The following is a 24,637-nucleotide window of genomic DNA, read 5'->3' as shown; positions in this document are numbered from 1 at the left end:
GTGTAGGAGGCGTCGCCACGGTCCGCTCGGACGGAGTCGTGTTAATCGCAGAAGTCATCATGGCGCTCACTTCCTCGCAGCAAGGTAAGAGCCCTCGCCTCAGGTTCACGATTATTTACGCGCAGTCGGCAGCTTTTCTGTCTCTCAGAGGGAGGTGTCGGTTGTCCTTTATCGGGCGGCACTCTCGGCTGTGACTGCAGTGTTTTATAAGCCGCCGCGTTCCTGTCCTGCTCCTTTCTCGGAGGGTTAGCCAGCTAGCTGAGAGATAACGGCCAGCTAAAGCTAAAGCTGCCGGTTGTGCTGCTGACATTTAAGAGCAGCGACGCCTGACTGACAGTGGGCGTTATTCCCTCGCCGTAACGTTAACAGTCAAATGTGGCCGGCAGCGTTGTTTCTCAGGGACAGTCGGCGTTAGAGTTTTATATACAGTACTGGGCGGAACGGTGGGGCGAGTAGATGACGCTAAACCTCCGGGGGTACGTTAACGCTAGAGCCCGTCCACACCAACGACAGTTAACCTACTGTTATTGTCTGACCAGCGTGCCGCGGTTCACATCCTGACACAGCCCTGCCCGCCCCTGTTGTCGAAGGTCTGGTGTTCAAGTTAAGGGGTTATGAACACTTTAATCTTCAGATGGTCAAAGTGTGTTTTGTTCTTGCCTCGGCGGGGGTCTCTGCTAATCTAGGTAGAGCATTTGGCTGCAGAGATAAGGGGAAGGTTCCCTCCCAGTCTGCAGCTCCTGAGCGCTAGCCCGACGCTGTTGCCTGGTTTTCCTGTTTTTCACTGAAGGTTTGGGTTCATTTGGTCTTTAAAGTGCTTTTTGAGAGAGAGGGCTTTTGACTGAAGGAGTTTGTGGTCATTAAAGTTATCTAATGCACACAGTAACACGTCGGACTCCTTCATCTTTGATATGTAGCCATACTTGGTTTTGTCCTTTGACAGTGACCTGGAGGCATTTGATTTGACTGTATGAAGACTTTGGCTACCTATCAGTCTTTAATGGCACAATTTAAGCGCAGGATTGCCCATTTTTGTTTGTTCTGCAGCTTATGTAACTATGTCAATAGAGGTACAGGAGTACATTTCTCCATTCCACGTTTGATTTCTGAGGCACATCTTCTTGAGAGCTGACCAGAATGTTCTGTTTTTGCAAACTACTGTCAACATTGTAATGACTACCTCTGCTCTTGTAATGATAGTGACATTAAGTCTGGTAAAATTACCCCAGATTCCACTCCAGGCCCACACACGTCTCTGAGATTCAGAGAATTATTACTGATCTGTTAAAGAATAGCGCTGATGTTGTAGATGGAAGTTTGAAGAGGAAAAACGGTGAGTCGGAAGCCTTGCTGAGTGCATATCAGGTCATGAGATGAACAGAGCAGGTGCGCACTGCTGTAGCCAAATCAACCACATTCTGGCTCCTGCACAAAATATCTGAATGGAAGAGGGCTCACCGTGTTTCACTGATGATATATTTGTGTCTGAAATTAATTTTATTTTTTTCCTTGTCACAGGTGATGGTAAGCAGGATTTATTATGTCATTCAAAATACACAATTTTTGCTTTCTTGTATAAATGTGTAGTGATTTTTGGATGCCTTAGAAGCGTCATCATACACCAGCACATGGGAAAGAGTAATAGGAGATGTGCTGCTATCTGTAGATACAGATTCCAAAGCATATAAATAAATATTTATAAATACAAAAAATACAGGGACTGAATCTAGCACACAGAGAAATATAAGGTTAAACAATTATTCCTAAAGTAGGTTCTTGGAGCAAGAAAACATGCAGAACAGTGGGTATTCCAGGACCAGGATTGGGAATCTGTACAGTAGAGCATCTAAAATGATTTTCATATTGTGATATTCAGGAGCAAAAAAGCCAGGTTCAAGATATATGGTTACAGTGACTTTGATTTATTATTAAAGTTAAGGGTTTTTTTTTTCTACTTATACTGGCTTCAACTGTGTTGTATGTATGAAAAAGTTACATGTGAAATGCAGTGTTTTTGTGTTTTGTTTTTGTGCAGCGCACCCGTTCAACCATTTGATTGACACATTACAGACAGAGAAAAATAAAGCTAAAAAATATTTCAATCCTCAGAAGCTTGGGGATCCCAAATATGGTAAGTCAAGTGAAGTGAGAGAAGCACATCATATCTTTGCCACAGTGCTCTGGCAGGCTTTCTTTTTCCCAGGAACCTGGTTGATGTACTGGATGCAAATAACCCCTTTGGTTGATGTTAAATCTAGTAGTGGGCACTGTTATCTGGAAATTTCTCAATATAATGTTTTTCGCAACAATGATTATGCTTACATAATTCAGCAGGTCAGCCTAAACCCAGCATGGTCTAAGCCTTTTACATTGATTAAGCATGTTCAACATTAATTTTTCAGCAGTAAATATGCCTCACTTACCAATTAATGATGAATAAATCTGGAGTCTTTCATGACACTGGGGTCAATATTCGTACAAATGCAGCACTAATTATCAAAGATGACTGCTGATTAGGATAAATGAAATCATGACCATGCCAGATGACTCTCATTATGGATTATACATCAGGATAATAGTTAAGCCTAAATGATGTCCATTACTAATCTATATTGTGGTGAAACCAGTCCACACATTTTTAAACCTACTGCGTATTAGATGTTGTGCTACTAAATGATTCCTAAATTGCAGTATTTTTATGTCATCCAGAGAGACTGCCTTTCTCTATTCGCGTGCTGCTGGAGGCTGCCATCCGAAAGTGTGATGGATTCTACGTGAAGCAAGAGGATGTGCAAAATATTCTGAACTGGGAAAAGCTGCAGAATGAGGCTGAAATTCCCTTCTCTCCTGCGCGAGTGCTGCTACAGGACTTCACGTGAGTTCTTGAACTGATGGAGCTTTTATCTCTGTTTTCTATGTTATATAGGTCACGTGATTATGAATATGGATTTGTGTTTGACCTTGCGCACAGGGGCATTCCCGCCTTGGTGGACCTGGCAGCCATGAGAGATGCTGTGGCCAAGAATGGAATCGACCCCAACCTCATCAATCCCAAATGTCCTACTGACCTTATAGTAGATCACTCACTACAGATTGACTTCAGCAAGTGGTAAAGCTCATTAATAGCTGAAATTGATTATTATAGTGACTGATGGCTTAAGCCAATAGTTCTTAATCCTAGTCCTTTGTTTTTGTGTGTTCCTTCATCCATCGCATCTGACTCTAATATTCGGATGCCTTTGAAGGCCTTCATTACCTGGAGCATTTTTGTTAGATTTGCGTTGGACCTAAACTCCCTAGGACAAGGAATGCGTACCCTTGATATATATGATGCATAACCAATAGAGCCATTCATGCAAGTAATTTATTTATTTGTATGTTTTCTTTCCTTCAGTGCCATCCAGAACGCACCCAATCCTGGTGGGGGTGATGGACATGGGGCGACGCAACGCTCGGTCCCTGGTCGGCTGTCTTCCAGAAGCAGTCAGTGTGGGAGTTCTAGAGGAGGCTGCAGTAAAGGCTCATGCAGTGATGCTCCCTCAAGCTCCAGCAAAGCTCCCGTAGTACAGATAGAGAACACACCACTTCTCTGCCCCTTTCACCTGCAGCCTGTCTCAGAGTAAGAGCAACGCTGCTTTGCTTTGCATGGCCTGTGCTCAGAAAGGACTGTAGAGTTGAAGTTGTGATCTGTGTTTTACTTGCAGTGTCTGAGGGTCACACAGTTATTTCCAAAACAGTTTATTTCCTCTGCCTAAACAGATGCCTGAACTCAATTTCTGTTAGCTATGCAGCTTGCTGTGTTTAACTGTGTAGTATATTAACCTTTGTCATCTCTAAGACTTGAGTCAGTTAATGCTTGTGTACTAGTGTCTGGTTGACTAGAGGGACCTTAAAGTGTCATCATCTGCAAAGTGTTGCCATAGACTAGTAATCATAGACTGTAATTTAGTCCTTTATTTTTTTTTAGAGCCCAGTGTTATGTTAAATGTGTTGTGTTTATAAATTAAGGCCAAGACTCACTCTCTATGCATGTGAGTAAATTATTGTGGGAATGCAAAGCTACTGTTTTGTGTTTTTTAATGGCAGTGTGGTTGAGCTTGTGTGAGCTAGTGCTGATGGACTTGTTGATTGGTGTTTATGAAGACTAGTAGGATTCATGGCTCTGTTACTGCATGCCCCTAGGCAGGAGACTGCGCTCAAAAACCAGGAGATGGAGCTCATAAGAAACAAAGAAAGACTTCAGTTCTTTAAGGTGAGTTCATATTTCGCTGAAATTGAAGTTTAGCTTGTGTGCTGCATAAACTACATGAATGTATATGGAGACATGCTTAATTCAGTTTAGGGGTCATTGTGTTATAAGTAATAAAGGTGTCTTTTCTTAACTAATTGAGAATTATGTTTTTCACAGTGGTGTAGTAAAGCATTTAAGAACGTGAGTGTGGTTCCTCCAGACATTGGATCAGTACACCAGGTCAATCTGGAGTATCTGTCTCGGGTAGTGCAGGAAAGCGAGGGTTTTGTCTTTCCTGACAGTGTAGTGGGCACGGATTCTCACACTACAATGATCAACGGCCTTGGCATACTTGGTTGGGGTGAGAGCTTCCTGCTTTTACCTTGAACGTAACTCCATAGTAATGTATTCTTTTACAGACGGATGGTCATTGTTTGGCATCTATTGTTTGCTATGATTATGTGTAATAGCATCTTAATCCTGTTCTCTGTCTTCTCTGGTTCTGTACCCTTTCTGTCTATGTTTCTCTGTCTCTCAGGAGTAGGAGGGATAGAGTCAGAGGCAGTTATGCTAGGTCAGCCTGTATCTCTAACACTGCCACAGGTTGTGGGGTGTAAGTTAGTGGGATCCATCAGCACACTGGCTACATCTATAGACATAGTTCTTGGCATCACTAAGGTATACACAACTGTTTGCTTCTGCTATTTCCATTTATTTTCCATGGCAACTGATTGAGAGACCGCCTAAAAATGCTTTCTGAAGTAAGCCTAAAAACTGTCATGTGTATTTGTACAGCATTTGCGACAGGCTGGCATCAGTGGGAAGTTTGTGGAATTCTTTGGTCCAGGTGTGTCGCAGCTCTCAGCAGCAGACAGAACCACCATTGCTAACATGTGCCCTGAATACAATGCTACTGTTAGCTTTTTTCCCGTGGATGAAACCACACTCAAGCACTTTAAACAGACCAGTAAGGACGTTTTTTTTTATCTTCTAGTTCCTCACATTGGTTGATGTGTTGTAATTGCATGTGTGCATTGTATGATGATGCATGAAAATTCTGTGACCTTATTTTGTTCAAGACTTTGCAGAAGAGAAACTTGAAGTTATGGAGAGTTACCTTAAAGCTGTTAAGCTGTTCCGGAGTTCTGATGACCAGGCAGAAGATCCACATTATTCTGAGGTAGAACTGCTTGGTTTTACTCAATGTCAACACTGGAGAGTAGTTTTATGGTGTTTAAGTATAAGTGGTCTTTGATTTCTTTAATCAACAAATCATAGACACGTCCTTGAAGATCGGAGGTTCTTTAATTTATAAAGTTAGCATTTGCATTAGATAATATGCTGTATTATAGTGAGTTTCACAACATGTCCTCATGCCACTCTCCAGGTCATTGAGGTTAACCTCAATTCTATCATGCCCTCGGTCAGTGGACCCAAACGGCCGCAGGACCGGGTGCCTGTAACCTGTATGAAGGAGGACTTCCTCAGCTGTCTCAATGAGAAGGCAAGTCTCTTTCCTCTGAATAGAAACAAAAAACTGAAAAGGGAGTAGAGATATACAAACTTAGACCTGATAACAATGATTGTCTATCATTTACATTCATTGACAAGTTGACAGTTATGTGAGATCACACAGGCTTCAATTACTCATTACTCAAGTACAAAGTGACAAAAGTAAACCCAACTTTCATAGTCTGGGTGCTTGGTGTAACACTGTCTAATTTATCTACAAGTCTGACCAGTCTACAAGTGTTGTGTGTTTGTTTGTTTATTTATTTATTTATTTATTTAATAATTTATTTATTGAATCAGGTGGGTTTTAAAGGGTTCCACATTCCGAGAGAGAAGCAGGGCATTTTGGTGCCGTTTCAACACGAGGGCACTGAGTACACGTTGTCTCATGGATCGGTCGTCATTGCTGCTGTCATCAGTTGCACCAACAACTGCAACCCCTCAGTCATGCTCACTGCAGGTGAGAAAGCTGATATAGTGCCAGGGGCCCCATGTATGAAACATCTCAGAGTTAGGGATATTCATGTTTGAGTGTTAGTTATCAGGTAATTGGTTAATCACCAGGAAGGAAACAACAACAAAAAAATGGACTTTGGCCAACATTAGAGTTCAGTTCAAGTCTAGTTAGTCATGTCAGAGATGTTCACGCTACTTCTACCTTCTGTCATGTGTGTGGTGTTTTTTTTTGGGTTTTTTTTAAAACATGTCCTTGGCAACACACTCATGTTAAAGCATAGCAAATCAGAGTAACAAAGTGTAATATAATATACTTACTTCCTTTCAAATATGAGTAAACTCTCTGAGAAAACAACATAAAATTTCACTGTTTCACAGAATTGTTGGTCTTGTTAACAAAGCAACCCTCTACTTCAAGTAAAAGTGCTGTTCTCTAACCTGTCCTTTTTGACCTTCATAATTATCATCGTTAGAAGGATTAACTGGTCCAAGATTGCCTCTTAATTTGAGAACGTGATTGAACAGAGCAGCTAAAACTGACCTTCAAACAAGAGTTTAGACAAAGTTTTGCTGGATAGCAAGAGCAGTACAGACTTTAGCCTACAGTTTGGTTTGTCTTGTGAACCTAATCATTGTAATGATTCCTAGTAATTCTGTGCTTGCTGTGTTTACAGGCCTCCTAGCAAAGAAAGCAAAGGAGGCAGGTCTTACAGTGAAGCCTTACATCAGGACCAGTCTAGCTCCAGGCAGTGGCATGGTTACACACTACCTCAACGCCAGCGGAGTGCTGCCTTACCTCAGCCAGCTTGGGTACGCACTCACACGTTTCTTTGTATACATCCCACTCCTGTTCTCAGTGTAAAGTTCCACATTTGACATTCACATCCACATTCCACAGTGATTTTGCTGCGTTAAGCTTAATTTATGTTTGGGTAGAAAGTGAGCTGCCGGACAGTGGGCAGCAACAGGTCTTCTTGTGTGTGAAGCTGGTGGTGCCAGTATGTAGCAATACATATAAAGGTGAGGAATGTAACAGTGCAATGTAACAGGAATTCAGTGTGTTGTATCATATCATGACTAGTATGTTTGCTAGTTGCTAGTGTGTTAGCTTGGCATTAATGTATTATCTTGCAACTAGAGCATTGCTGTTAAGTGTAGTTGTAAAGTAGATGTTGTATAGTATAGCTTGTACCAGTGGAACCTCCATTGTCATCTTTTCAGCTTGTCAGTCACTGCGACAATAATCACATTGCACTGTTTTTAAAATATAAAGGGCCCATGTTGTGTGTTTTTATGTTGCGTTTTTATGTTTAATTGTGTGGCATACCAAAAAAATGATTATGGTTAATTTTCCACTGAGCCCAAATGCAAAATCTGCCTGGTTTATGTTTGCCATCACTCCCTGTTACACCAGTTTACACATTTTGTTTGAGCTGTTCCATCAAGACTGACAATGGTATTTTCCTGTCTGCAGGTTTGAGGTTATTGGTTATGGATGTGCCACCTGTGTTGGGAACACAGCACCTTTGCCTGAATCTGTGGTAGATGCCATTAAAGAGGTATTACATGCTTATTTTCTCTCATGTGGTATTCTGTTAATCCGGAGATGGGATACTTTATTTATGTATATTTATTATCAAGAAAACTGCATCTGTTTAGAACACTTGAAAGTGGACCTGTGCTACTCTCTGCTTGTCAGGGTGATTTGGTTGCATGTGGAGTGTTGTCTGGTAGCAGGCATTTTGAGGGACGCCTTTGTGACTGTGTTCGTGCCAATTACCTAGCTTCACCTCCCCTGGTGGTGGCTTATGCCATCGCAGGCACAGTTGGGATTGACTTTGAGAAAGAGCCTCTTGGTAAGACTTGGTGGACTTTTGTAACTCACACAGAACATTATTCCTGCAAAAACATATTGTCTGTGTAAATTGAGAAGAAACTATTTCATGTATTGCTTTGTTTTGCATGTAGGACTGAATGCAGAAGGTAAGGAGGTGTTCCTGAAAGATGTTTGGCCATCTAAAGAAGAAGTGCAGGATGTAGAGGAGCACACAGTTGTCGCCTCCATATTCAGAGCTCTCAGGAGTCGGATTCAGGTGGAGGATTTTACTGGGTTTCTTGTTGTACTCTTGTTGATTTGATTCAGTAATAAATTGGAGAACACTGGTCAACCAGACACTGTTGTCTGGTTTCTGATTGTGTTTCTGAAGATACTGTGTGTGTGATTATCGATTTAACAAACTTTATTTGATAATGCATATATATGGATACACCAGTTAGTTGATCAATGATGCTTAGGTAAAGCTTGCGTTCGAAATATAATGTTATTAAACTTCGCCAAACTAGTTAAACATAAGACTCCTTCTGTAATGATATTTTAAGCAGTAAATATTATGTAAACTATTGATTTTTATTACATGAAATGTTGGATTTGATATATTAAAATTTTTTTGGGCAAAAAAGTGGAAAAACTGCTACAAGATAAAACTGATAAAGATGAAGAAATGAATATGTATATTTACTTGGTTTATATAGTGCCATTTTGTCATTTCCAATGTGTGGTCCATGTATATTGATAGTCCTTTACTTTCAGAAAGGGAGCCCATTTTGGAATAACATGGACGTTCCAGACTCTGTGCTTTTTCCCTGGGATCCCAAATCCACATACATTCGTTGCCCTCCTTTCTTTAGCAAACTTGTGAGTGTCTAAACATTTGTTGCTAAACATTTTACTCATGTAGTTTGTGAGAGTTGTTTTATACTGTTATCAAATGAGTTGTGTCTGAGCATGTGTCCTGTCTACTCTCACTCAGTCTAAAGAGGTGTCTGTGCCTGGGTCCATCGATAATGCTCATGCTCTGCTGTTTCTGGGAAACAAGGTCACCACTGATCACATCTCTCCTGCCGGCAGCATTGCCCGTATAAGCGCAGCTGCCAAGTATCTACAAAGCAAACGGTAAAGGACTTTGTAGGAGTTACTTTTTTTCAGAAACGTACAGTAAAATTAAACATCTAAACCTAAGGCAGATATTGGAGTGTAAACTTGGTCTCTTTAAACAACATATAGAGACATGTGACTGCAAGCTGTGCATGCAAATATTGTAATTGAAAAGGGATTCCCTCATTAATAGTTTCTTGGTTGGTGTGATACACAAAACATGCAAAAACATTTGAGGTTTCTGTGTGCCACCATGTTGTCTTGCACTGCTGATAAAGAGAGGTGCAGCCAACACTTCTGCTGTAGTTGCTATGGGATACAAACTGTAGTAGTCCCACAACATGTTTGGGCATGTAATGGTGTTTGGCTGATGGCCTTTTCCCAACATGAAAGAGCTTCTGTTCATATCCGAAACATGATTTGCATTGTAGTAAGGGCAAAACTTTGAGAATTGGAAATCTGTTGTCAGTCTGTTGAAGTGTGATATATATATATATATATATATATATATATATATATATATATATATATATATATATATATATATATATATATATATATATATATATTGATTGATTGATTGATTGATTGCCCGATTTATAAGACATCAACAGCATAAGCTGTCAACAGTTTTGAATTGTAGGCCTTGTTAAATGAAAGTTTCACACTCCACATCTTAAACTGTTGTGTTAAAGGTTTAACATCAGAATCAGAATTCTGTTTTTTGATGGGACTAGGTTGACATTTTAAGGATTCACTTTTTTTTTTTTTTTTTTTTTTTTTTTTTTTTTTTTTTAAACTAACATTCTTTCTTTACATCCTTTACCCAGCCTGACACCTCGTGAGTTCAACTCTTATGGTGCACGTAGAGGGAACGATGCTGTCATGACAAGAGGAACTTTTGCCAGCATCAAACTCCAGAACCGCCTCATTGGCAAGACTGGCCCCAAAACCCTGCACGTTCCATCCGGACAGATGGTGAGATCAAGCAGTGTTGACTCATATTAGCTCAGATGTCCTCTTGATATACTGCAGTGGTTGATATTTTTTTTTTTATTTTTATTTTTTTTGTTCCAAGACTTTCCTTCAGACAACAACATAAATGTGTTTGTTAGTGCTTTATCAGGCTTTTTCATTCTCTGTGCTAGCTGGACGTGTTTGAGGCAGCTGAGAGGTACCAGAGAGATGGATTTCCTCTCATCATCCTAGCAGGGAAGGAGTATGGCTCAGGCAGCTCCCGGGACTGGGCAGCCAAAGGACCTTACCTATTGGTATGTCTGCTACACCAGCCCACAGTTTTTTAGTCATGCATGAATCGACAGATTCCTCTGCTGTGATCCTTGAATGATTCCCACTCTTTAGAACAGGAGTTCAGCAACAAAGCAAGAATTTTTTTTTTTTTTTATCTTGCATCTTGATATTTTATCAAGTGATCAGATGTTTTCACTGTGTATGTGATTGTAGGGAGTACGGGCAGTGATTGCAGAGAGCTTTGAGAAGATGCATAAGAACCACCTGGTGGGGATGGGAATTGCGCCTCTGCAGTTCCTACCTGGGCAGAATGCTGACTCACTGGAGCTCAGTGGGAAGGAAAGGTTTTCTATCTCACTCCCAGAGGAGCTCACTCCCCAACAAGAGCTAACCGTACTGGTAGGATATTTCTATACTATCAACAGATGTGCATTTGAATTGTTTGGTAGCCGCAGTATAATATTACTTGGCTTGTACACTGTATGTGTCCTGTGGCTGTTTATCATTGTAAGTACCTAATAGTTTCTTGTTATTTTAAGAAGCTTTATATTAATAATTATTTATTGGCTTTAATATGACAAAATAGCATTGTCACAACAGCAAAAACCTTACTTCCTTGTGGATTATGCTGGTAGTGCTGCATTGTTACCACAGGATTTTTTTATAATTCTTGAGAGCTGCAATGAATTTCCCAGAATATTCAATAATTAAAATGCTATAAAACGGTAAAGTCTAGCTGACTGACTTATGAAACCAGACACCTCTGTGTAACAAATGTTTGTTTATCAGGGTAAATTTTCCCTTGTCACCAGAAGCGTAGCAGCCTCTTCAGAGATGAACACAACTGTCGAGACTACATTCCTAACGTATCTTGTTGACCATCAGTTTTAACTCCATTGCTAGCTAGCATACTCACGGTTGCATTTATTTCTGAGAATAAATGAGAATGTTGCAGACTTGCAAGCTCTTCGGATGTAGGAGGAAGCAATTTCAGACTTCCCGGGGTGTTAAGAACGGGAAACCCCAGGGAACCTAGTAGGGTAATCTTGCTTTTGTGAGCAAACAACATATATGTGCAGCGCACATGCTGTGAATAATATTTCAGTACCTAATAAATGGCCAGTGAATTTTATTCTCACCAGTTACAATCACTGATGTGAGTTGTTCTGCTAAAAGAGGTTTAACAAAAGTTTGTTCCCCCATGGTGTCTCTCTCACTCTGTTCAACAACGAACAAAAACCAACCTAGCAAGCATAACTGAGCTAGCAAGAACCATTCATTCATTTGTTTGGTCAACTGGCCACATCCTGGATGCACATCCAGCAGTAAAATGAATAAAGTGTTCATTAAGACATTTGCCATATAAGTGAGTCATGTTCACAGTGAGAACGGTCTACAAGACCACCTGCATTATGTAAAGGTCACTCATTTCCCTCCACTGGTGCTGTTTAGTTCTACTTCAATAATGCAGCGTGATGGGAGTGTTGGATTGATGATTGTCGATCATGCATGCTTATCAGAATATTACAACCATGGCCAGGCAGTTCTCAGATATTTGTGATAAACAATTTCTAAGGCTTTTTATATTTCTACCCTGTTTTTGCATACAAACTTGGTGTTTAAGTTGGATGTTTAATATAGCAACTTTTAGTATCATACGAACATTTTTGGTAAATTACAGTGTGACCCCATGGGACTTTAAGGCTATGTTCATATTACCAGGCTGAAGTGGTACAAATCCAATTTTTTTGCCTGAATGTGATGGTTTTAGAGCTGTGTGGACTTTCAAATCTGACCTGAATCACTGTCATATGTGGTCTTAGATCGGATGCTTATCAAACTCGCTGCCATGCACATGAAATGAGAACTCAGATTACATGTAGTTCTTTTCACTGCTCCTGTGCCATCATTCAGTGTTAACAGGATGGCAGCACCAAACCTGAAGTTACGGCCAAAAAACTTTGCAAAAGTAATGCATCTGACCGTTTTTCACCTTTGTCTCAGTCTGATACTGTACAGCTGAGAGCAGTTTAGACCAAATTATCTTTGCTTGTTCACAGTAACGACAGTTTTGAGTGACTTACCTACATGATTGAAAAACAAAGAGATGAGATCTGAGCAAAAATCTGTATGAAGCACTAAGGCTTGTAGTGTGAACTCAGCTTAAATCTAACCTTTTATGTTCTTGTGAACAATTGACGTTATGGCTTCAAACACAAGATTTTACCATCATTGTCAATGTTTAGATGCAGTTTGAGCTTGTATTTACTGCTATTTAAAATTAGCTGCTTCCATCGTTGATTGTGTAAAAGCTACCCACCCAGAACTGAATTTGAGTAGAATTGATAGTTGCGACATCCTAATGTTTTTCTTTTTTTTTCTTTTTGTGTTTCAGACCAGCACTGGAAAGAGCTTCAGTGTGGTGACCCTATTTGAGAACGAGATGGATGTGGCATTTTATAGACATGGAGGCCTCCTGAAATACGTGGCCCGCAGTATGCTGCAGTAACGTCTCTCCAGCCTGCTTTGTCAATGGCTGTAGACTCAGATGCTGAGCAAGAGCTCGTAATCTAGACTGCTAAGCTCCATCCAGATTGAGCCACAGACTGGTTGTGTAGGGCTGTTGAAGGCCTGGCAATGGCTCTGGACTCTAATCAGTGACTCTTCAGGCCCTGGACTCTGCTGTGCCTGTTTTTTGCTGTTTCCTCTATCGCACCCCCCTGCAGGGCTTCTGCTAGAGGATGCATCTCTCTTGCACAAAAAAAAAAGAAGAAAAAAAAAGTCTGCTGTTTCTTTCTGTAAAGGCTAGCTGTCCTACAAGGATGTGAGAAGAAATCCAGAGTGCACGCAGTGTCAGTTCTGTAGCTCTGAGTAAATGATTTGCAAGAAGCAGAGTTCGCTTCTAGAGCTCTAGAACAGTAAGAACTCCTGAATCGATTCTGGATTGCTCCCATTGGGCTGAGATGCATGGTCTTTGAGATGTCTGTTGGTACTGAAAACAGAAATGCCGTATCTGCTCAGCACGCCAGTGGACTTCCAGTCAAGCTCTAAGATCCTGGTGCTAGGCTCTCGCACAGACTACACGATGTCCTCACTCTCGTCAGTGCTTCTTAAACTGATACTGGTCTTTACTTCTGCTATAGTGCTTACAGGCAAATGGGTGGAGCTTCTTTTCTGTTTCAGTGGGTTTGTTTTGTTTACTTGTGTAAAAGACTATGTTACAGTGTACGAAGTCAAACAAAATGCCTAGTCATCTCACTTATTCCCACTCTCTTTTTATTCAATTTAAATGTGTTTTTTTTTTAGTAGTATGAATGTTACCTCAGAGATTGCCATCATTATGAAGATAAAAGCACTATTTGTCTTGATCCGATCCAGTGCAGAATCTTTATCAGTTTACGGATATTACTTGCCCTTCAGGTGTATTAGAGAGCATCAATGCCTTGATTTAGTTACTGCAATAAACACAATGCCATTGACTTGGTGCTTTTATCTAAGCTAAACTAAATCACTTTAAGTGGGATTTTCCTTATGAAACTAGATAACATGTTTCCATTTTTGAAAGGTGAATAATATTACTAAGTGGTGACCCTGGTTGATGATCTGGCCACTTTTAGGAAAGAATACAAATGATTGATTAGGTGAAAAACAAAGTTTAGACAAGTGATCATTATATCACTGATCATTGAAGTCACTGAAAACGGCCCAAATTAGAAATTAAATGTTTATGCACATTTGTTGTTGATGCTTCAAACAATCATATCTATGAAGGAGCGAGAAATTTTGACTGCCTAGAGCAAGTGCCTGGAGGAAAATGCCTTTCCTTATCATGATGCCAGCTGAGTTGCTTTTCAATGTAATGTGATGAGCTATAAGGCCAGCTATATGAACAGCACTGAGTAATAATACAGGACTGAAAAATGCTAATTCTTTCTCCTTTAGTTCTATCTCACAGCTATCCCACAACGATCCCAGTATGCTTATCATACCAGGAACGCTGAAAGTAAATTTAACATGTACCCCAATTAATGGTTCTGCTTTGTAGTAACATCATTTGCCTCGGAAGTGCGATCCTGTATGGACTGCATTTTCTGATTATGCATCTACATGGTGTTTTTCTTTTCACACACACCTCTACTGTATACGTGTACTACAATGACTGTTTGTCTAGAACAGTTCTGGATGTATTGCTGATCCTTTTCACTCTTCGTGTGAAATGACCGTATGCAAACGCACCTGCTGAGTATGGGCGGTGGGGTAAAGATAAGGAAGTTCCTCTCTTAGTATTAAAGAAAAGAATACATATCATTCTGTTTTGCCGTTGTAAATAATTTGTAATAAATGATAACAAGAGTAAATGTGTGGTGCTTGTTGCCTGTTTTGACTTGAAAAGCTTGGTACTCAAGTAAGTTTCACTGTATTGTGAAGTCAGCCCTCATAAGGTTTTCATTCAAGTAGGATCATGAGTACCAAGACCAGTCCTACAGGATCAGACATAGATGAGTTGTAATTGGTTAGAGATTTGAGGAAACTGCAATATCACGTTTACAGTTCCTTTACAAATGTGTACCTTAAGGTTTGCTGCTCTCTCTGCTCCTGCAGTCCTGTGAGAGGTGCTGCTCCCCCACCTCTCTCTCTCTCTCTCTCTCTCTCTCTCTCTCTCTCTCTCTCTCTCTCTCTCTCTCTCTCTCTCTCTCTCTCTCTCTCTCTCTCTCTCTCTCCCTCTCTCTCTCCCTCTCTCTCCTCCCCCAGTCCTGAGAGGCGCTGCTTGCGCTGCTCCTCTTTGAGTGGAGCTCTCTCTCTCTCCTCCCCCAGTCCTGCGCTGCTCCTCTCTGAGTGGAGGTTTCTCGCTCTCTCCTCTCCTCCCCAGTCCTGCGCTGCTCCTCTCTGAGTGGAGGTCTGCCGCTCTCTCTCTGCTCCTCCAGTCCTGTGAGAGGCGCTGCGCGCGCTGCTCCTCTCTGAGTGGAGGTCTGCCGCGCTCTCTCTCTCTCTCTCTCTCTCTCTCTCTCTCTCTCTCTCTCTCTCTCTCTCTCTCTCTCTCAATTTTCAATTCAAGGTGCTTTATTAGCATGACAAATATGCTACATTTGTATTGCCAAAGCTTGCCAAAGATTTTTAAACAGAACATCAAGGATTTAAGAGGTGAACACAGTAGAATCTGGCAATTTCAGAAGAAGAAAAAAAAAGATTCTAAAATGTTAAACATTGCAAAATTGCTAAATTGTAGAGCTGTCAATTCAGAAAAAGACTATATAATCAAAATAAAAACAATGAATACATATGTGTGTATCCGTGTGTGTGTATGTGTATCTGTGTGCATACATATTTGTGTGTGTGGTCACTCACTGTCCCTCTTCCTTCTTCTCTCGCTCTCGCTCTGCTCCTCCAGTCCTGTGAGAGGCGCTGCGGGCGCTGCTCCTCTCTGAGTGGAGGTCTCCCGCTCTCTCTGTGGTCCTGTGTGTCTGTAGCGGAGGGAGCTGAGCGAGCCGGCGGCGCTGAAACGGTAACTGACATTTAAGAGCATAAAGCTGATTCTCTCCCGGGTTTTCAGTTAAAGACAAAGTGATGATGAATGTTTCACACCGCGCCGCGTTGAGCTGAACTGTGTTCGCTGTATGTTGCGCTGTTTTGGCTTTTCGCTGGTTTCTTGCCGAAAACCAAAAGTTGCTGCTTCATGCTCGCTGAGTGAGCGAGCAAGCTAACATGGCTAACAGCGCTTAGCTGAACCACAGCTGTGCTTTAACTCAGAGACCCGGATTCGAGCAACCAGAACAACTTCAGGAGTTTGTAATTTAGCTTTATAAACCCACCAATTAGTGTCGAAAGGTCTGCACGTGAATAATCGCTGCAGTTGATGGTAGGTTAGCTAGTTAACCAGGTTAGTTAAGCTAACCAGCGGGCTAATGCTAGCTGTGGTACTTTCTCTTTCTGTTTCTCTGTGTTTACTGTGGATCGGGCCCAGCGAGATATAGCTTGCATATTCCTAAAATTGGCCTTTTTGTGTCGTCCTGTCCAATTGATCCAGATAGAAAACGCTGCAGAGCTGCGGATTGTATTCCCTGTGTGAGCCGGATTCGCCTGTTGAGAGGACAGTATGGTGAGTGTCTGCGAAGTCGCTTCACCGTCACTGTTGTTTACAATGTACAGTGAGCTGAAGGCTGTGCGATATATATTAATATTTTGTGAAATGTAATTGTGTTTTTCTTTTTATATAGTCTCGGAGATATGATTCAAGAACCACCATTTTCTCCCCTGAAGGTAATTATTATTTTTGTATTATTTCTGTCGTGCAAGGTTAAAGTTTTATTAACCCTGAGTATAAACTCGGTGTCGTTCTCAGTGATACTAGTACATTTTGATACGATACACAATAATACAATACTAATTTGATACCAGTACCAAATTTGATGCTTTTTCCTCTTTAACCTTCTTTTAAATTATCAGCTGTAAGTGCATGTGACTTAAACCAGGAATGAACGTGAGGAAGTGCTGTCAGTACGAATATGGAAGAGGGTAAATCCTCCTATTGAATGGTTTTCCTTTTTTTCCTTTCTTTAACAGGGCGTCTGTATCAGGTAGAATATGCCATGGAAGCTATTGGCCACGCTGGTACTTGTTTAGGAATTCTCGCCAATGATGGTGTGCTGCTGGCAGCAGAGAGGAGGAACATCCACAAGCTGCTGGATGAAGTGTTCTTTTCAGAGAAGATCTACAAACTCAACGAGTAAGTGGTTCAGAACGAGTTTCTGGTATTTGTTGGTTGCTTGTGCTGCTGCAATAAAGTGAGAGTCATTTGTGAGATGCTAAAGCAACTATGCAGTTACTGGTGGGCAATATGACAGTATTTTGTTGTTACTGTGATACAATTTATTTTCGTGATATGCAGGGTGCTTAGAATATTGTGGAAATCATCAGTAATCATGGAACGCTGAGCAACTATGTTAACACGGCGAGTTCAGTGCAGTACAGTGTGTAAATTGAAGAACAGTTGAGACATTTCATCACATGATATTGTATTTTGCATCGTTACGATCTCTTTAAGTATTGTGATATACTGTTTTCCGTTTTGTCAATCCCTGTATGTCATTCAGAAGGTTTTACACCTGACCACAAAGCATTTTCCTCTTGTAGATTTTATAGTACAAATTTCAGTGCTTTAAAATGACAGTCATTTGGGTGAAATGTGGTTTCGTTTTAAGGCACGCATGCATTTCACAGGCTAATACATAATACATATCACTGTTGTCAAGAGAGAACCTTTTTTCCAGATCATTTTGTGCTGTTCTTTTGGTCTATTCTTCATGTTTTACAGCGTAAATGCCAACACGCATTTTCAAATTACATAAAAGATTGAAAAAAAGGCAAAAATGGAGATATGTAGTTTTCCTCCGACAGCAGACATATATTTGGGTTGTTGTAGCTTTACTTCTGCCGTTGCATTTGCATTGAAGATACTGTATGTATATGCAGATTCCTAAACATTAGTCTTCAGTATCTAAAAGCATCAGCATCGGTGTTGGTAAGGACTTGTTTAGACTTGATCATTTAGGATATAAATGTAAGTGAAACTTGGTAGGATTTAATCTAAACACTCGTGTTTACCTGTTGTGTTGCAGAGACATGGCCTGCAGTGTAGCAGGAATCACATCTGATGCCAATGTCCTCACTAATGAACTAAGGTTAATTGCACAAAGGTGAGCGAAGTGACCATCTAAAGAAGCCACAGTGCTGATTTATAATTTGAAAGCACTTAAATTAGAAAATTCAACAGTTATTTTTTTATATATGAAGCAACACCATGCTGTGTGGTGTGTATTTACAGGTATCTCCTTCAGTATCAGGAGCCTATCCCCTGCGAGCAGCTTGTTACAGCACTCTGTGACATCAAACAAGCCTACACACAGTTTGGAGGTACTATAGCTTTACTGCACACTCTCTAACTGCTATTTGTTCTGCCTTTTAGAGAAACTATTTTATTCTAGATGAAAGATTGGTGTTTTAACACTGCTGCTGTTCGTCTGTGTGTAGGTAAGAGGCCGTTTGGTGTTTCTCTGCTGTATATGGGATGGGATAAGCACTATGGCTTCCAGCTCTATCAGAGTGACCCCAGTGGAAACTACGGAGGCTGGAAAGCTACCTGCATCGGCAATAACAGCGCAGTAAGTGCATTATCTGGGCTGATAGCTGTAACACTACTCTAAAAGCATAGCTTCAATGGAATTTCATTGCACTTTACAGTCACCAGAACTACTACACTGTGTGCGCAATTATTAGGCAAGTTTTTTTTTAGGATTATTTTTATTAATCACCAACTACAGTGCTCTTGGTTTGTCCAAAATGTTAATAAACCTCAAACGTGAATGTTTAAGAAAGTAAAAGTGAGTTTTTCTTAGGAGAATATCTATATGTGCACAGTTATTAGACAACTATTATTGTGCAGAATTGTTATGCAGCTAAATGAAAAACACATTTTCCCATCTCACTTTTTTATTTTCATCTGTTCAAGTGAGAATTATAAACAAACAACTCAAAACTTTCCAATAAACATTTCTGACATATAAAAAAAAATCAGTGACCAATATAACCACCCTTCTTCTCAGTAACAGTGATAAGCCTTCCATTCGTGAAGTCCGTCAGTTTCTTGATCTGTTGATGATCGACACTGTTCAGAGAGGTGTACTGTTTTCCTTCACTGTAAATCTCCTGTTTATGAACTGCCCACAAGTTCTCAATTGGGTTCAGGTCAGGTGAGGAAGGGGGCCATGTCATAAGTTTTTCATCTTTAATGCCTTTACTGGCTAGCCATGCAGAGGAGTAGTTGGATGCATGTGATGGAGCTTTATAAATCATATAAATCATATAATATATAAATCATATAAATCATAAGTATAAATACAAGTCGTTTTGAAAGATGCAAACTTCTTAAAGAAAGTGTCTTCTAAAAACTGGCAGTAGGCTTGGGAGTTGATTTTGAGCCCATCTTCAACCTGAAAAGCTCCAACCAGCTCATCTTTAATAATACCAGCCCATACCAGTACCCCACCTCCACCTTATGTCTGACTCGAAGTGGAGCTCTGTCCCGTTACTGATCCAGCCACGGGCCCATCCATCTGGTCTGTCAAGAGTCACTCTCATTTCATCAGTCCATAAGACCTTTGAAAAATCTGTCTTCAGATATTTCTTGGACCAGTCTAGATGCTTCAGCTTATGTGTCTTGTTCAGTGGTGGTCGGGTTTCAGCCTTCCTTACCGGTTCAAGGTAGCTTCACACTTGATTCTTCTCAAATCCTTGACTGTTAATTTGTGTCTTTTTTCTCAACACTTTTCTTGTGACCCTTTTGACTATTTGCAACAAAACGTTTGATGGTTCTGTGATCACGCCCCATTATCATAGCAATTTCAAGAGTGCTGCATCCCTCTGAGAGACTTTTGGTCATTTTTGACTTTTCAGAGACTGTTAAATCTCTTTTTTGGCCCATTTTGCCTAAAGAAAAAAGCTGCCTAACAATTATGCACGTCTTCATATAGGGTGTTGACCTCCTTAGGCCACACCCTCCCTCATTACACAGATACACATCACCTGCTATGCTTAAATCCATTAAGCATTCAAGTTTATCCAGCTTGGAGTTAGAAAATATGCCTAAAAATGGTAATATGGTCAAAATACTCACTTGCCCAATAATTGTGCACATAGTGTATATCTGAATAGAAAAGTCCAGTGAGACTACAACTGAGCACTCTCAAACATTATAAAACCTCATACTTAAAAGTCCAAAGCAGTTTGAAGTGCTTGTTCTGTGTATAATCATCTGTTAGTTTAGTTTCGCTCCAGTCACAATAACCTTTTGACGCTGCTGCTTCTGGACAAATTGAATTGTCAGCAGCAGTTGAAGTACCTCAAAAACGGAGATGCATGTATCATACATTTTTAATAGTGAGTTATGATTCTGATTTCTTTAAAGTCAATTTTTTTGGGGCCAACTTGTATTAGCCTTTATACATTTTTATTTTCTTTTAAGTTCAAAAGCTCAAAGTTCAAACTCACACTGAGTGGTATAAATGAACAAATGAAACACTTCAGCACATTTCTGGTACTTTTTAATACATTTAAAACATTAAAACATTTTGTTCTTTAATGGGCCAAGCTTTTGATTTTTTTCATTTTTAATTTTTTACTTTTTAAATCATTTCCCTGTTTGAATCCAGTATGAATCCATTAAAGCCCTGTATTGAAAATAACTGGCTATTTAGTACAATTGTGTAATAAAGTCATGAATAACTATTCTACAGCATGTTTGTATGCATAGAACATCAGTATTTAGATGCAAAGTGCACGTACCTGCCTAACATAGTTTATGACCAATTTGCAACAGAGATCTGCAAAAGTAAAAACAATAAATTATCTTATAGCCAGTGTCATGTTTTGAGCAAAAAATCTGCCAATACTTAGCTTGCCCGATTCTGATTGTGCATCCCTAATGAATAAATAGCAACCGAATGACATGAACAAATAGGCTAAGCTAAATGCGTTGTGCTTTCAACAGAGGTGACAATTTGCACTGTGTACACATTTTTGATATTAGGTGATGTGCAGTCAGGTCACGTGTAAAACCCAGCTTTCAGAACTTTAGATCAGAGCAATTGTTTAATTTTGCTTGAATGATTCAGTGTTAGGATCTTCATGAAAACAGTTGACACTTCATATGGAGTATAAGCCTTTATGCATGTCTTTGTGAATATTTACTTATCTGCATTGCTCTACAAGAAGCGTCATAAATATTTTGTAGATCCATGTAAGTCTCACTGTCAAAAATATCTGTGTTTAAAATCCTGGATTCTGAGGCATCTATCTTTCTCTGAGATTGACAGTGCCAGGAATCCTTTTGAGAAATCCCTGTGTGTCTGGGTTTTGCTGCTGTAACATTGATCATATTCATTTTTTAAAACAAAATACACTGCATGGTCAACAGTGTGTGGGTACGCACATAGGACATGTTTATGCTTCTTGAACATCTCATTTCAAAACCATAGACATGATTATGGAGTTGGACCCACCTCTGCTGCAGTCTCCAATTTTTCTGGGAAGGCTTGTCTCCAGCTTAAATTTTGGAGCATTATCTGGATTAGGTTTCATTCAAGCCACATGAGCATAAACGAGGTCTGACACTGATGTTGGGTGATAAAGCCCAGCTCACTGTCACATTGCAGCTGTTATGAAATGCATTTAATAAGGTTGGTTGTGCAGACTGCTCAAGTTCTTTTCCGCCAAAGTCTGCAACGTGGACAGGGGCACAGTCGAGCTGAAACTGGAGAGGGACTTTCCTACACCAAAGCTACAAAATTGAAAGCACACTGTTGTCTAAAATGTGATCATGCATGCTTTAAAATTAATTTCACTGAAACTTTATGGCTCTAAACCATTAAAAACAGCAGCTATTTAATTCTCTTTACTGTTGGCACTGTTGGTTTATAGAATACATTCCTACTGTTCTAGAGGCCAATCAGTGTGCTGTACACCACTTCAGCTGACGCTTGTATTGTGCATGGCTTTTGTGTGGCTATTCAGGCATTGAAACCTAATCAATGAGGCTCCTAAAGAACAGTAATGATGTATCCACAGTTAGTTGGCGCTTGCTAGTGAGAGTTGGAACCACGCACTACACATTTCAGCGCTTGTTCTGTGATCTTTTGTGTGAGCACTTCACTTGAAAGATGTGGTTCCTAGACATTTACAATTCTCAGTAACAGCACTTGCGGATCTAGCAAGGCATACATTTGATGAACTGACTTGTTGGTAAGATGCATTGTAGAGTACCACATTAAAGGTCTTTGGTGTGATTCATTCTACTGCCATAGTAGACTAGTCAAGTTCTTTGTACACTGAACTGAGCAAACCATTTCTTTATGGAGCCCACTTTGTGTTTGAGTGCGAAGTCATGCAGAAGCAGGATTATGTTTATGGAGATTGTATGGCTGCTTGATTGTATGTACATGTTTGCAGTGTGGATGTCTAAAATAGCAGAGCTCACTATTTAGAAAGGGTGGCCACATACTTTTCCATGCAGTGTATTTCTTTGTGTACTGTTAATTATTTAATCTCTCTTTACATTATAAGAATGCATGAAAACCCAATAGTCTGAACAGTTAGTGAAAAAGGAAGTGAGGTGGTGTTTAGCATGTAGAAACTGGGGCTTATTTCCTGAGATTCTGTAAATGGTGAGTAGCTGCAAGAGAACATGTTTTTTAAAACATTGAAGTTCGTCACTTTTCACTTCAGCTGTTCTAGGTAATATGGGGGCTTCAAAACCATTGCATTTCCAATCAAGCATTCATAGATAATGTTACTGTGTATAGAAGCATGTAAAGTCATTTTGTGAGAATTATGTGCACAATGCATAGTGGATAACAGTAGAAATACACTGCCTGTGGTCATTTTAAGTCCTGATCAATAGGGGGCATCAGAGCTTTGCCGATGACATCAGCATGTTCAAGAACATTCTGTTCCACTGGGTCACAGCTGAAATCCTTGAACACCTCAATTTATACATTTTAACATTTACATGTTAAAATATCCTGTTGTTGTTATTGCATTATTGTTTTGGAAATCAAGGCTTTGTGAAATCCATTTAAAATCCTGTCATCCACATTCTGTGCATTTTTACAGGTTGTCATATGACATGCGGTTTTTGTTCACATTTAAAAATGCATTGACTTTGATCAGATAAGTGATTTAACAGCTCCACCTTCCATTACCTAACATTATAAGGAAGGGTTTGTAAGCAAAGTTCACAGTTATTAAGTAGTTATACATGCAGAACGGTCACTTCTTATAATTGTTATTTTGTCGGTCTGTATGAACGTGTAAGTCATGATGTCTTTTGTGTGTGCTGTGTTCTAGGCTGCTGTGTCAATGCTGAAGCAGGACTATAAAGAGGGAGAGATGACACTTTCAGCTGCCCTTGCCCTTGCTATCAAAGTGCTCAACAAAACTATGGATGTCAGCAAGCTCTCTGCAGAGAAAGGTGTGTGCATGCGTGTGTCTCACTGTCTGTCTGCTTGTGTGTCTTTGGCACATGAGTAATGGAAAAAGATAGCTACCTTAGACTGCTTAATTGAGTTGGCCTGGCACTAAAGCATGCAAATGCATTATGCATAGCTGTGGCTTTGGCACAGTTTCAACCCTTTTCCACCAGCATTAACTCCACTCATTGGAAAAGTTGCAACATTTGTTTTGCTAAGCAGTCTATACTTGCAAAAACAGAGTAATAGCATGAGCTTTCCATGGTTTCTGTAATAGACTGCACAAACTGTAGCTTTTAGCTTTTCAATGGTAGACAAGATATAAAGATTAGCTCTGGCTGCTGGGGCCACTAAGTCAGTTTATCTTGTGGCCAGAATAATAGAAACATGTTTAGCATATATACTTTGAATTTACAGTTAACAAACATGTTTCATTATCAAAAAACAATCAAGCGCCGTTTTGACAAAGGAAATATTTTAAACGTTGTGATGACGATGGTGGTCCCCTCCATGTCAAGCTGCTCTTCCCTGAAGTCATCCAGTCTGGGTTATTGCATTAAGTACTATTGAGCTACTGCAGTTATAGCATCTCATTACTTTTTATATTATTTTGTTTAACAGTTTAATTTACAGAATGATATTAGCATTTTTTACCTAATGGAACAGCATCTATGATGCCAGGCATACCAGCTCATCGTTGTCACCAAACTGTCACATTAGCTGTCACCATGGTTACAGTTAACACATTGCAACAAAGTATGAAATTTGTCTGATTAGTTTCATGTCTGACCAAACAAGTTTGTTAAAAGTGGCCAGTTGTGTGACGGTCTTTCCATTTTAATTGATCAAATTGTGAAATGTGGTCAGGGGCACCAGAAAACAGACAGTTCTGTGCCTTTTCTGGTCTTGTCTTACTCTTTTCGTATCTGTCCGTGACGGATTCTTTGTCTCTCTGTTTCTTTGTTAGTTGAGATTGCCACACTGACACGAGAGAACGGTAAGACCAGGATCAAGGTTCTGAAACAGAAGGAAGTGGAGGAGTTGATCAAGAAGCACGAAGCGGAGGAAGCGAAGGCCGAGAAAGACAAGAAAGAGAAGGAACAGAAAGAGAAAGACAAATGAGAAAACTCGCACTTCTTCTTTTCTATGAAATATAAAAAAAACAAGGTTAGGTTACCACTGAGTCTGTCTTTATGTCTACTGTTTTCTTTAATAAACACACAACACAGTTAA

General features: G+C 40.0%; 2 protein-coding genes across 3 annotated transcripts; both read left to right on the top strand.

Annotated features, from left to right (window-relative positions):
• The first annotated feature begins 11 nt into the window (after window positions 1-11).
• On the top strand, window positions 12-14,743 carry ireb2 (iron-responsive element binding protein 2). Its single transcript, XM_017706786.2, has 22 exons — window positions 12-84; window positions 2,036-2,131; window positions 2,710-2,875; window positions 2,972-3,109; window positions 3,395-3,619; window positions 4,183-4,252; window positions 4,409-4,592; window positions 4,770-4,909; window positions 5,027-5,198; window positions 5,311-5,411; window positions 5,619-5,735; window positions 6,044-6,203; window positions 6,874-7,009; window positions 7,674-7,758; window positions 7,899-8,055; window positions 8,168-8,292; window positions 8,790-8,894; window positions 9,010-9,152; window positions 9,965-10,112; window positions 10,283-10,405; window positions 10,599-10,784; window positions 12,781-14,743. Exons 1-22 carry the CDS (start codon window positions 60-62, stop codon window positions 12,892-12,894), a joined length of 2,916 nt encoding a protein of 971 aa, XP_017562275.1. The 5' UTR covers window positions 12-59; the 3' UTR covers window positions 12,895-14,743.
• A 1,031-nt stretch (window positions 14,744-15,774) lies between these two features.
• Window positions 15,775-24,637, top strand: psma4 (proteasome 20S subunit alpha 4). 2 transcript variants are annotated; one of them, XM_017706647.2, is made up of 9 exons: window positions 15,775-15,888; window positions 16,411-16,482; window positions 16,601-16,643; window positions 16,947-17,109; window positions 18,002-18,079; window positions 18,208-18,296; window positions 18,414-18,544; window positions 23,283-23,406; window positions 24,372-24,637. In XM_017706647.2, the coding sequence occupies exons 2-9, from the start codon at window positions 16,480-16,482 to the stop codon at window positions 24,524-24,526; spliced, it is 786 nt and encodes a 261-aa protein (XP_017562136.1). In that variant the 5' UTR covers window positions 15,775-15,888; window positions 16,411-16,479; the 3' UTR covers window positions 24,527-24,637. The 2 variants fall into 2 exon arrangements, with proteins under 2 accessions (XP_017562136.1, XP_017562137.1); XM_017706648.2 differs by having other exon boundaries at window positions 15,792-15,888; window positions 16,415-16,482.

Source organism: Pygocentrus nattereri, chromosome 11 (assembly GCF_015220715.1).
Source record: "Pygocentrus nattereri isolate fPygNat1 chromosome 11, fPygNat1.pri, whole genome shotgun sequence".
Taxonomy (NCBI): domain Eukaryota; kingdom Metazoa; phylum Chordata; class Actinopteri; order Characiformes; family Serrasalmidae; genus Pygocentrus; species Pygocentrus nattereri.
This window is presented reverse-complemented; position numbering and strand designations above follow the sequence as displayed.

Excerpts from the sequence above, each read along its gene's own strand:
- ireb2 (XM_017706786.2), top strand. The coding sequence starts at position 60 with ATGGCGCTCACTTCCTCGCAGCAAG. Across the intron at positions 2,132-2,709 it reads GCTTGGGGATCCCAAATATG|AGAGACTGCCTTTCTCTATT; the intron begins GTAAGTCAAGTG and ends TATGTCATCCAG. Across the intron at positions 10,113-10,282 it reads ACGTTCCATCCGGACAGATG|CTGGACGTGTTTGAGGCAGC; the intron begins GTGAGATCAAGC and ends TCTCTGTGCTAG.
- psma4 (XM_017706647.2), top strand. Across the intron at positions 16,644-16,946 it reads CACCATTTTCTCCCCTGAAG|GGCGTCTGTATCAGGTAGAA; the intron begins GTAATTATTATT and ends TTTCTTTAACAG. Across the intron at positions 18,297-18,413 it reads AGCCTACACACAGTTTGGAG|GTAAGAGGCCGTTTGGTGTT; the intron begins GTACTATAGCTT and ends GTCTGTGTGTAG.